Source organism: Falco cherrug, chromosome 6 (assembly GCF_023634085.1).
Source record: "Falco cherrug isolate bFalChe1 chromosome 6, bFalChe1.pri, whole genome shotgun sequence".
Lineage (NCBI taxonomy): Eukaryota > Metazoa > Chordata > Aves > Falconiformes > Falconidae > Falco > Falco cherrug.
In genome coordinates, this window is record NC_073702.1 from 45,952,880 (window position 1) to 45,965,395 (window position 12,516).

The following is a 12,516-nucleotide window of genomic DNA, read 5'->3' on the forward strand; positions in this document are numbered from 1 at the left end:
CAGCCTGAATGAGTAATGAGCGATTCGGTCACAAATTTCTGAGTCAAAAGTTGAAAGATAAAACCTGAAGTTCTCTCTAACTGTAATAAAAATTCAGATAGGATTTAAAAAAGAAGCTTGAACAAAACTACAGTTGTGCTGTAATTACCCAAACTCTGGATGCAGCTGTTAATAACCAGAATATACTGCTCCTAATTTCATTGTAGAGGAACAAAACTGCTCAAGCAGTGTGAGGCAATGACTTAAAACATCGCTGTGAAGCATCTGACAATAAAGGGTATTTAAAATAAACCATTATCATAGCTGAACACATATAAAAATAATCTCTTTATTGTGATTTTTTTTTCTCTTTACCTGACAATGTTATTTCTTAAGAATAAATATTAACAGGTGAAAGTATCTCTGCTGAGCCTGCAATTTCACATTCTTGCAGCCAGCAATGCTGTCATAACCAAGTTCTTCCCCAGCTGCTTGTTCCCTGCCCTCCACTGCCCCTTCTTTCTGGCAGTACACCAGCTTGTGAGGCCACACTGCCCACCAGACGAAGGACCTGCCCAAGTGGGAGACACTGCTTTGCACCCTCTCCACCCTGTGATGTTGCCTTGCAGCAACACTGGCTTCAGTAAGCCTCCTCCCTGCTCATTTCTGCCCTTGCACAACCTGCGAGTCAGCCAAAACCCTCTGCAGAGATAAAACAGGGAGCAGATTTGACAGAAAAATGGCATTTTTTAAGACTGGTTGTTTTTCAGTGGAATCAGTTCACTTGAGTCCATTCAACATTTAACTGAGCAAACATCATGTTCTCCAAACAGTGCAGAAAGAGAGCTGAGAACAGGAGTAAGGTCGGGACCCAGGGCTGCTGAATGTCGCACAAAAAATGGTGTGGCCATATGTGCCCTTCTGATAACAACCAGCCACCTGGGGAGTTGAGCTAAACTGTTGGTACTGCACTGGAGCAGAGCTGGAGCTCTGAAAAAAAAAAAAAAGAGTATCTGACTAAGCAGTAACTAATAGCTGAGGTGGCAGCACCTTTAGCAGCTGTAGTAATTTTGGACCTGAACTTGTGACTATCCCCTAAACCACAGCTACCTCAAAAGCCGACCTTACCCTGAATTAAGAAATATTTATTATTTTGTTTTCCTACACTGAGAGCATTCCAAACTAAGTGAGATGAAATAAAAAACATATTTAAAGAAATCATATTGGTAGATGGAAGATCCTAAAAAAGTTTTAAAATGGGCAACACTAAAGTAATTCTATAAGGTGTTATTTTTTTAACCTTAAAACACTTTCATACTTTCAAGTAAAATCAATTGATTTAAAATCTGTTACTCTAATACAAGAGACATGATAAACTCAATGGCACTTACAATAAACTTTACAATCATTATTCCATAATAGGCTAGAAAAAATGAATATGTAGTGACTTTTTGTGCTAAATCCACTGATTTAAGCTTTAGAAAGCTATTTGTTCATATTTATGATGGAGCTTTTAGTCTGATAAACAGAATACATCGCTTGGCTTTTAAACCAATTCAGTAAAGCTCTTTCAGGAGGATTGAAAACCAACAGCCTTTCGCCTTCAACTCAATAAATCATATCCCATTTAATTCAGTTTTTATTCAATGAAATGATGTATAAAAACTTACAAATCTGAGAACTTAACTATACACAAAAAGATGATATTCCGTTTAAACGTATACACAGAGAAGAGCTGTGGTTTGTGACTCGCCCTCTCCCGCCCCTCCCCCCAAAACACACACTGTCTCCATTTACTATGGGGCACTTATTCTGTCTGCTTATGCCTTCTGTTGGCCCAGTAATTGCTCGGTGGGCTTCATTGCTGCTGTCAGTTTAGGTTTTTAGGCTACCAGCAAAATATCTGGGCATCTATATAAAATAGTAAGAATCAGCAACTTGATTTTTAACACAAAGATGCAGTGCTACCATCAGCAGTAACTAAAACTACAGAATTCAGCCTTTCAGTTTTTGCAGACTTTGTCTTGGCTTTGAAAATAACAGGACTCTCACAGAGCAGAATGTGCCAGCCAGCACTACGGATTTACTTCAAAACACCTGTCATCCCCTGTTGCTAGGATGTCTCTGCACCACTTTTTCTTCCTCTTAACTCATGCCATTAGACCAAATGAAATCATGGACATTCTTTGCCCGAGTAAGGCAAGAAAGCTTTTCTCTCTTCTTTCATCCAGAATGACTCAAACCTATAGCTAAGAACAAATGCACGTGCTGCACTAATGATGGTACAGTGCTCACCAGTATGTCACTTCTCTAGTTCCCTTTGTAGCTTGGGTGACAACACTTACCTATAGCTTCTCTTCAACAGGCCAATAAAAATGCACACAGCTCAGGACGTTTTCAATTTCATTAAAAATAACCTGTGCAATGATTAGGTTTGTCAAACAACTAAAAGACTTTCAGGGCTGAATCTGAGTAGACAGCCAGTTACTTAAAAAGGATGTGTGCATTTATTTACCTGTACCAAACAGACACACAAACACTTTATATATATATATACACATATATATATATAAAAATCTTTATACATATACAGCATTTTATATATATATATATAAAGATTGCCATCACATTATTATTACAGCTACTTAAGTCAACATTTGACTAAGTAACTACTTTTCTTGACTCAGTGATGCTCTCTGAAACAGATACCCAAAGGCATACTTGAAGTAAAACATAAGGCTAAAAGAAACCCAACACCCTCAGCTCTTTTTAACTCAATGAACAGATTTTTGCATTCATTGAGAAAAGTTCTGATGGTTTTAAGTTATAATCTTAATTTGCATGTGGACTTGCAAAAAGCATGGTGTTTAATTTGCCAGATCTTCTCAAAATGCCTTTTACCAGGGAAACTAATATATATATATATACACACACATACATATATATATATATTTCCTTTGCTTACCAAACTGATACTGTTTCTTATTACACTCATCATTGTATCTAAATACACTTTTAAGCAATCTAAATTTTGTTTAAAATCTATTAAATTTGGATTAACTAATACTATCAACAAAGTTAGCTGGATTATTTTTTCACATGTTCCTTTGTATTAAAATCAATTATGTTGTGGTTTGATGCAAGAGCTTTTTGTTTGTTTTGGTGGGAGAGGCAAAGTCCAATTTCCTAATGTGCCAGTACAGTTCTGGTTGCTGAAGACAAAGGGTGGGAAGGAGGCTGGTGGAAAAGATGGCAGGAGTGAGGTAAGAGGTGAGGGGAGGAAAAAATTGATTTAATAAAAAATGAGTAAAGAAACTTTAAAAAATTCATATAGGTTTCACATTCAGTCTAACAACACTGCTTCCTGCTCCTTTTTGATGGAGGCTAACACTGCATTATCAGTCTCTGTGGCTTCTGTGTCCCCACCACCTAGCAGAATGGAGCGATCTTCTTCTAGTGTAAAGACAGAGTTTTGATTTTGGCACGAATGTTTAACTACTTCATTGGGAGTTGAAAACGTTTTGTCACACAAGTTACATTTGTAGGGCTTGTTGGTCTGTACTAGCATGTTGTCCATTTGACTGCCTTCCTCAAATGTACAGAGTTCCAGAGTCTGTTTGTCCACCATCGTGTACGTGTCCATGCTCTGGTTTAGGCACACGTGTCTGGCAGCCTGGTTAGCCCTACAAAAGCTTTTGTCACAAGTGCTGCACTTGAAGGGCTTCCCCGTGTGTATGTACATGTGCTCCCTCCAGTGGCTTTTCTGAATAAATTTGCGACCACAGATGGAACATTCGTATTTCCGTCTTTTTACTTCCCTCTCTTGATCTGCCTGCTCCAAGTTGTCTATGTCTGCAATATCAGAGGGGGGCGGTGTCTCCGACTGCTGCTGCCCATCAATTATTGGGGAGTCTGAGATCTGCTGTAGCTCGCTGTCACTAATCATCCCTGCTTCAGGCACTTCCACGGCATCTTTATCAGCTGTGTTGTTACACAGAGACAAAGAAATATTACTTTCTCCCTGCTGGCTAGATGTGAAGGGAACTCCTGTGTGGATCTGCAGGTGCTCACGCAAACTACTTCGCAAATTGAACCGGCGACCGCAGAGGTGGCAGGCATAGTATTTTGGGAAGCTTCCGTTCCTTTTCATGATGCTTGGCTTGACATGTGCTATTGTGAGTGAGGCAGGCTGTTCATCTGAAGAAGATGCTTCCATATTGGCCTCTTCTCCTGCAGGTGAGTTGTTACCAGCAGCAGATACCAATTCTGGAGATAAAGAAGATGGCAATGGGTCGGAAGTGGATATATTCGTCCGGGTCACTTGTGGCAGAGTTGTAGCTAACTGCGAGAGCTGCGAGCCTTCAGAAACCTGCTCTTGGTTCATCCGTGATGTCTGTGGCCTTGGTTCTCGCCCGAGTTTGTCAGTCGCTGATGTAACCTTAGTGGGATGTCTTATCTGGTGATCTGCAATCTGAATGCCATATAATGAAGATGCTAATGGAAAAACTTGATCCGGGTGAGAAAAAGTTCCCTGACTTGCAAGGCTGGCCTCTTGAATTAGTGGATATGCATGCAGAAACTTTATTCCCTGTTCTAGTCGAACTGGGTCAATGAGTTGTGGTGCCATCTTCCCAGTGTACATCAAATGCAAGAGATAACTGAAGATATCTGGCTGTATGTCAGTTGCTTTCAAACGTACACATTCACTGAAAGATGAAACAAAATGATCAATAAAAGATAAGGAGAATCTTTTTTACCAGATCTAGGTTATTCAAGCATTGATAAAAATCAGAGGCATCTATACTTAAATTCAGGACAGAAACTGCAATAAATATAAGGAAATGCCTAAACACAAAAGAACTAATCTTACCGGCTATTTGAAAGATGCCATTTTTTTTTTCCTCAGGGAAGTAACAGGCTTGAAAAACAAAGCTGTCCCTTTCTATGAATCTATACCTTTCTAAACTGCTGTTGTATTATAGATTTGTCGTCACGTATTAATAAATTTTGTAAATTGCAAAGATATTTTCCCCCTTTTTTTGGTTGGATTCAAAGACGTCTGTAGCTAAATTAAATCCTGCTAGCACTGGACTCTTAAATTCACAATCCATTAGACTTTTCTCAGTACTTAGCCCTGAAAACACCTCAAATTCATCTGTCACTTGCCTGTTTGGCTTCTATGTCTTTCTAGTGTTTACAGCTACAGTTCTGCAAATGTGTGGTATCACCTTGTCTTACGATCCAGAAACCATGCAGGGCAGGGTGTGAATCCCCTGAGGATCTGATGCAGCAGGTGTAGCCTGAGCACATCTAACCCGTGGAGGCCAGGCTCCCTACAAAGCAGAACAGTAGCTTCTTTCCTTGAACAGGGAGAAAGAAACAGTAGCACCAGTGGTACACCTGGTCAGCCTAACAGTCCCTTCACTAGTGCTCAGCAAAGGGAGACACTTTGGCTGTGATTCCCTCTTCAGCCTAACAGGACTGAAACCAACATTATCCTCCAATGGAGAGCATGCCCTGTGCATAAACCTTTAGGATAGTCAGGATTAAAACACCCACCACTCCCCTGGTTGAAGCTGGATCTCTGTGCAGGAAGAGCAGCAAGGTTCACAGAAGGAAGAAAATCAGGAACATCTTGGTTAGGCCAGTTAACTAATGGGAGAGGATCTGGGATTCTAACTTTCAGAGTTATTTGTAGCTCTTGTGTGAAACAAACATTAAACAAAAGACAGAAAACGGCCATAACTGCATGCTGCAGTCTGAATGTTCTAATCGCAGTAGGCTACCAAGCTGAGGAGGAAATTATAACCAATTCTTCCATTTCTTGAGGTGCACCCTTTGTCAGGTCTCTCTCTGACTGCTTTTGAATTCAAATGTATTACACAAAAGTAAACTTTGCAGTGCTGTCTTCCAGAGAGGTCTGCGTGCTCTTGTGAGACCGATACATCTGCCTGCAGTCCTGTCTCATTTGCATTTCTGTCCTTGAAGTTTACTTTTAGCTAGAAACAATTAGCCAAAGAGTTGAGAGTTTCACTCATTTAACATAAACATTTTGAGATAGTTCAAATAATTGGGAAAAATAAAAGACACCCCCCCAAAAAATCTTCAAAACAGTCTTACACTTTTGTTATCTTTTCAAGGTTGCCTAACAACAACAACAACAAAAAAAAAAGAAACACAAACCCCCTTATTTTCCACCACTATGTAGTATTTTATTATTTAACTGGCTTTGGTAAACCGTAAAAAAAAAAAAATTAAACCCTTTAACCTCTTTTATAAGTCTATTTCTCACAATCTCCTAGCAAATACTTATTAGGCTGCATACAATGTTATGGAAACGTCAAAAATAGTGTCAAGACAGAGCAGAGGACAGTGAGTGGGGGGAAGGAAAGTGCAAGAGTGAAGACAGGATCCTTTAAATATTCAATTCTAGGAATTCTATGCTCTTTTTAAAGTGAGATTCTAGTTATCCATCTTCCTCATGTCATAGCAAGCAGCAAAAAGAACATTTTCAGGTTTCAAAATGTTGCTAGACCTCCTTATCTTACCTAATTGAACAACATTTAAACTGAACTTTTTTATAGTTACCTGGTTTGATGAACAAACAACATCTTGAAGTAGTTGGAGAAAGAAGCAAGGACCGATTTGTGTGCCTTGAAGTAGACATCACCAATGGCAACTGTGCAGTCACACAGGAAACCAAACTCCCTCTGAGCATTTAGTTGCTGCAGCAGAATAAGTCCGTGGTTGGCCAAATCCATTTTTTTACACTCTGAAAAGCAAACGACTTCCATGTAAAACTTAACAGTAGAGGCACAGATGCAACATAGCTGTCTCTTAACAGGTATTTCCTTCTAATATCCGTATATCATGCTTTAGTAACACCCCTTAATCCCAAGCTACTGTATAGATGACATCTTACACATAGGCAAAGATCTCTGTTTCATGATGGGCAATGCGATTCACAAAGATGCGAGTGATTTGCTGAGGCTTAAAGAGCAAAGGAGAGCCAGGACTAAAGAGTTCTGAAAAGGCGTTGGGCAGGGACAACGACTCAGATACAGAAATATAAATAGCTAAAGGAGAGGAAGAAATTTTAATAAGTAGTAAACCCACCTATTTTTAATGGGAAGAGCAAAGTATTTTGGCTGCCACTCTGTTTGACAGGAAAAATAAATCTCCCTCCCCCTCACCTAAGTGGGTGGGAGAGACAAGAGCAGAACCCAATAAAAGACAAGTTACGTACTTTTAACCTGAAATTTTCAGTGTCTCTGTATGTCTTTTACCTAAAAGGTATGTGTCCATCCAGCTGAATCCAAACTCAACATTAAATAATTAAGCACTTCCTATGGTTACACCCCCTGCTGGGATATACCAGAGAAATACCTGAGTCTTCCCAGGCTGAAACAATGTATTCATTCTAGATATTGGCGAGCTTTCTGGACTATCGGAACAGGAGGGGCCAATCTTTCCACCCAACAATTCCTTAATCATTTATTGAGATCAGCTACAACAGCATTCTGTAAGGAGCCTGCGTGCCTGAGTGCCTCACGCTCACCTAGCAAATCAGGAAAACCAAGGGGTGAGAACGGCACGAGTTATGATAACTGACAGCAAAACATGGCACCAGCCCGTGTCCCCCTAAACCAGGGCTCCTGCAGCCCCCCACCCTCCCCGCACTTCCTTTCACCAGCTGCTGGAGGCTGCCCTCAAAGAACTACCAAAGAGCCGTAAAGGATTTTCTCAAGGATTTGAGGGCAGTCTTGGGAGCACAAATTGGTAACTTAGGGGGGAAAAAGTAGCCAGGGAAACATGTTAGGACAGTTGCATATAGTTGGATGGATGAATATAGGGCTTGTAAGATCAACAACTGGATACAAACTTAACCAAAACAAATATAACTTGGAGGAGAAAAAGTGAAAGTATGAAGTAATGTAGGTCTGTCCGCTGGCATGTAAAACAGCAAGAGAAGCGAACAAAATTCCTGGGCATGTCATGCCCAGAACAGTGCAGATACTCTACGAACAGAAACGAAAGAGAAGGTGAAACCAGAAAAGCAGATCAAAAGCAGTAGATTTATAAGAAGTCTTAGGGTTTTTTTTCCTCCAAATGTAATTGGAAGTTAATGAAATTTTAGGTAAGATGCAAACAGCTTGTTTCTTCTATACAGTAAGACCGTGGCTTTTTGGGAAAGAGGATGAAAGTGTATTATTCCACAATGCCAATACGTTTAGTCATTGGAGAAACAAGTATTGCTACTTGCTGGACAGTGAGGAATGCCCTCGTATTTCAGCCAGTAACCAGGCTGACCAAATGCATTCCTTTGCATTCACATGAGATCAGAACTCGTTTGAGTCAGGGGTGTAAGGGCAAAGAGAGAAATGCAATTTAAGATACGGTTGATTATTTCCTTACAGTTAATAGTAATAATAATAACAACAAAATATCAGGCTTCACCTCTCTTCAGGTCCATCCTCTCCTTTGTAAATTACTGCTGGCTAATTACGTTTGTACAAACAGTATGCTAAAATCCTTTCCCTCACTCCAAAGGAGGGAATACTCCTGTCAGCAGTAACAAAAATAATGTTCACTGTTATTTAATCCTGCAGTGCCCCATGCAGGTAAACTTTGTGATGTTACAGAAAACATGCTAAATGTTTGGGGGTGGGGTGGGGGTTTTTAGCTTTACTTTAGGTTATTCTGTGCGCCGCACTTTTTTAATTCATCAGTGCCAAGTCTGGTTTGTACTTGGACAGCAAAACTTGCCAGGCAGAGCAAACCATTGATGTTGGGGACTCCAAGCCAGAGCGGCATTCTTTCTAGTTATTATCATCCTAAGTTTGTTTAGCTTATAGTTTCTCCCTTACCCAAACAGCAGTCACTGTGGCAGCTGAAGCTGTTACCCTTTGTCAGAGACCCGAATTAATCTTTTTGCAAAACGATGCACTGTTTGGACACGTGCGCGATGCTATGTTTTTGTGTATATTTTAAAGATATTTAAGTGCTTTGAACCCAAAGCCTAGAAGAATTACGCTCCAAGGAAATTGCACAGCAAGAGGAAAAGAGTGAGGAAAGCACTCTGTAAGTGTGCATATTCGCGGGAGCTTTACCCGTAGCTACATAAAATGACAGTTAACACCAGCAATGCCATGTTTCAGCGTTGACCAATTCGACAACTGCATAAAGTCCTCCTCGTGCCCCGAAAGCCTGCAGGGACAGCCCTGCCGCTGTGCGGGGACAGGCTGGCCCGGCCCGGCTTTACCGCAGCTTCGGCAGTTTCTCCGTTTGCTCGGCGGCGGGTGAGAAGCCGCGCGAGGCCGAGCCCCCCCGAAAGCGGAGCCGTTATCCCGGGACCACCCGGGAAACGCGGCGGGCGCGAGCCGGGCCGAGGCTGAGGAAGCGCTGGTCCCGCGCCGCGGAAAGGGGGACTCAGGCCGCGGACAGGCGGCGGCGGCGGCGAGGGAGGGGAGAGGAGGACCAGGGGAGGGCCCCGGGGCAGCCGGCCGCGCTGACAGGGAACAGCTGCCGGCCCAGCTCCGGCGCGGCGGACACCGCACCTCCCGCCACCGCCGCTCCCCGGCCACACACAGGAGCGCCCCAACGCCCCCGCGCCGCGCGGCTGCCGGAGACCCGCGCTGGGGCCCGGGCCGGCCCCGCCCGCCGCAACGGGACCGCGCGCGCGCGCCGGCAGCGGGGACGGGGCGGAGGGAAAGTGGGGCGCGCGCGCCGCTCGGGAGCACCCGCCGCCTGCCGGCGTCTTAGTGCGCGGCGGGGGGGCGTGGCCTGCCGCCCGCCCTCTCCCCCGCCTCCTCCCCCCCCGCCCCGTCCCCCCCGTCCCCGGAGTCACGCTCGGCCTCTGTGGCAGAGGTGACGGCGCCCTCCCATTGGCCGCCGGGGCGGAAGGCCGGGTGGCCGCGCGCCGCTCTCACTGGCTGCGCCCCGCCCCTCCTCTCCTCTCTCCGCCCGCCTCCCCCCCGCCGCCCCCCCGCGCACGCCACGCGCGCACGGACGGACGGAGACGGCGCGAGACGCAGCGCGAGCGGAGCCGCCAGGGCGCGCGAGACGGGAACCGCCGCTGCTGCCGCCGCCGCCAGGGCCGCCCAGCCTGCGAGGAGAGACAGGCGGGGCCGCCCCCTCCCGCGCCGCGCGGCGCCCTGCCCCCCCGCCCTTCCCTGCGCCGGATGCCGCCGGAGGGGGGGCCGCCCCGCTGCGGGCGGGCGGGTGCGCGGGCCCCACCGGCCGGGCCGAGCCCTGCGCCGGGCGACACCGGCCCCCCACCCCCCGCTCCCTCCCCCGGCCCCCTCCCTCCCCCGGCGCGGCCCACCCCCCCGGCCCGGCCCTCCCCTCCCCTCGGCGCGGGCCCATCCCCCCCCCCCCCCCCCGGGCTGTGTCCCGGATGGAGCCGCCCGGCCCGGCCCGGCGGGGGTTTGTCAGGAGGCCAGGCAGCCCCAGCGGCGCCAGGCGCGGCCCTCCTCCTCCTCCGCGCCCCCTCGGCCCGCCGCGGCGCGGCCGGACCCCGCGGCCGGGCACCCCTCGCACACAATGAGGAGGTAGGGCCGAGCAGGCCCCGCCGCGCCCCCGCGCCCGCCCGCCCGCCGCCGCCGCCGCCTCAGCCCGGGCCGCGGCCGGTGCGGCCGGGCCGGGCGCACGTGCGGGCGGCGCCGGGATCCCCCGCGGGGCGCGGCGCGGCCGGTGCTCACCTGGGGGGCGCGGGCCGCCGAGGCGCTCGGTGCCGGGCGGGCCGCCGCCGTCTCCGCGCCCAGCAGCAGCAGCAACAACGGAGTCAGCGCGGCGGCGGCGGCGGCGGCTTTTCCTGTCCGGTTACGTTAGGGTCACATGACCGAGAGCGGAGCACAGAGGCTGCAGCGAGGAGCCCCCGCCGGGGGGGAGGGGAGGCGGCGAGCGCTGTGGCGGCAGCAGCAGCAGCAGGAGCCACCCAGCCCCCGCCCGCCCCTCCCTTCCCCGCCCGCCGCGCGCAGCGCGGGCCGCACCGGCGGGACCGGCCCCGCCGCCGCCCTCCTGCCGGGCACCCCCGGGGCCGAGGGCCGCCGCCCCCGGCGGAGCGGGGCGCGGGTCCCGCGGCGGGCGCGCTGCCCCTTTAAAACTCCCGGGGGGTGGGGGCCGGTGCAGCCCCCCCTTCCCCTGGCGCCGCTCGCCGCCGGGCGGGGGCGGCCACGCCGTTCGCTGCCAGCGCCCCCTCCGCTGGCCGGGCTGCGGAATAACGGGCCGGGCCCCTGCCGGCGCCCCGGCGGGCCTCGCTCGGGGCCGCGGCAGCGTGCGGGGCCGGGCCGGGGCGGCGCTGCGCTCGCCGCAGCCTTCCAGGCGCCCTGCCGGCCTCACCGCGGCGGCGGGGGCTGCCCGCTGCCAGCGCGCCCGGTGCCGCCGGGGGCGCCCGGCCTCGACGCTGGGGGGCACCGGGTGGCTCCTGCCAGCGGCGCTCGGCGGCCAGGCGAGGCGGGGGGTGGCGGATGCGGGTTGCCTGCAGGTGCGCCCCCGTTCCCGCGGAGCCGCCAGGGCCCCGGTGACGGGGGAGCAGAGGACTGTGTGTGGGAGCGGCCTAGGCTCTCGGGCACGAACTTTGTGAGCGGTGGCCTCGTCCGCATCCCCCCGGCTTGGCCCCGGGTGTCACGGTCAGGGCTGAATTCGGTGCCGTGGCACGGGGAGGTGGCAGGGCCGGCCCTGCTGGCGTGGGGCTTCGGGGGGTCTTTGTAGAACCATCCTGGCTGTGCTGCGGCGGAGCTGTTTGATGAGAGGTGACAAGTTCACTTGTCAAAAGGAGAGATTCAGGGTACAAAAGTGGAAAGGCTGGGTTTGCTTTTTTGTCTGTTCAGGTGGACGGGCTATCTGAGCTCGGGTTTGTAAGGGGGAGGTGTAGCTGCCTTCCATAAAAATCCCATCTGCAGCTTTGCACAACGGCAGATCCAGTCGTGGGGGAGCGTAGAGGGAAGGCGGCTGTGGCAAGGCCTCGTTTTGTCCAAATCTAAGGCACTGTAAGAATTCATGGGGGCTTATAAAACTGCATAAATAAATGCACCAGTGGACACCCCGATACGTGAAAAAATTGTTGGTCTTGCAGAAGTTACTAACTCTGGGTCGTTAGTGTGGAGAAGGGAGGCAGTCTGCTGCAAGAGACCGGCAAGTCCCTAAAGAAATGGATGGGTGAGCCCTGCACTGGGCTTGAGCTGCTTTCTTGGAGTCAGAGAATTGGTCCGGGCATGGCCAGATCTGCACCTTGTTGTAAGATGACTTCTACTAACTGGAGCAGTGGTGTGGACAAAACCGTTTTCAGAGAGAAACTGCATTGTTGTCAAAAACCTTGTGGGAAGATGCGTGGCCAGCAATAGTTCAAGGAGGGTTACTTTACACCCCCTGCCCCGGGGGCTTGTGCCTGCTATCCTAATATGTTGTTTGTTAGGAACAGCATATGCTACAGTGTCAACAGTTTGAGTTAGGTCCCTATTATTATTACCTTTTTCAAGGTAGTTCACTAAGCAAGCTTTTAGGGGACTGGCTGTGGCTGGGGCGATGTTTCCACAG

At 49.2% G+C, this 12,516-nt stretch overlaps 1 protein-coding gene across 2 annotated transcripts; it reads right to left on the minus strand.

Moving 5' to 3' along the window:
* Positions 1–314: 314 nt before the first annotated feature.
* Positions 315–10,835, minus strand: ZBTB2 (zinc finger and BTB domain containing 2). Of its 2 annotated transcripts, XM_055713708.1 has the most exons (3): positions 10,680–10,835; positions 6,568–6,751; positions 315–4,685 (listed from the first exon to the last, which is right to left on the minus strand). In XM_055713708.1, the coding sequence occupies exons 2-3, from the start codon at positions 6,738–6,740 to the stop codon at positions 3,323–3,325; spliced, it is 1,536 nt and encodes a 511-aa protein (XP_055569683.1). In that variant the 5' UTR covers positions 6,741–6,751; positions 10,680–10,835; the 3' UTR covers positions 315–3,322. The 2 variants fall into 2 exon arrangements, with proteins under 2 accessions (XP_055569683.1, XP_005446624.1); XM_005446567.4 differs by lacking the exon at positions 10,680–10,835 and having other exon boundaries at positions 6,568–7,605.
* Positions 10,836–12,516: the final 1,681 nt, after the last annotated feature.

Excerpts from the sequence above, each read along its gene's own strand:
- ZBTB2 (XM_005446567.4), bottom strand. The coding sequence starts at position 6,773 with ATGGAAGTCGTTTGCTTTTCAGAGTGTAAAAAAATGGATTTGGCCAAC. Across the intron at positions 4,686-6,567 it reads TTGTTTGTTCATCAAACCAG|TGAATGTGTACGTTTGAAAG; the intron begins GTAACTATAAAA and ends TTCATCTTTCAG.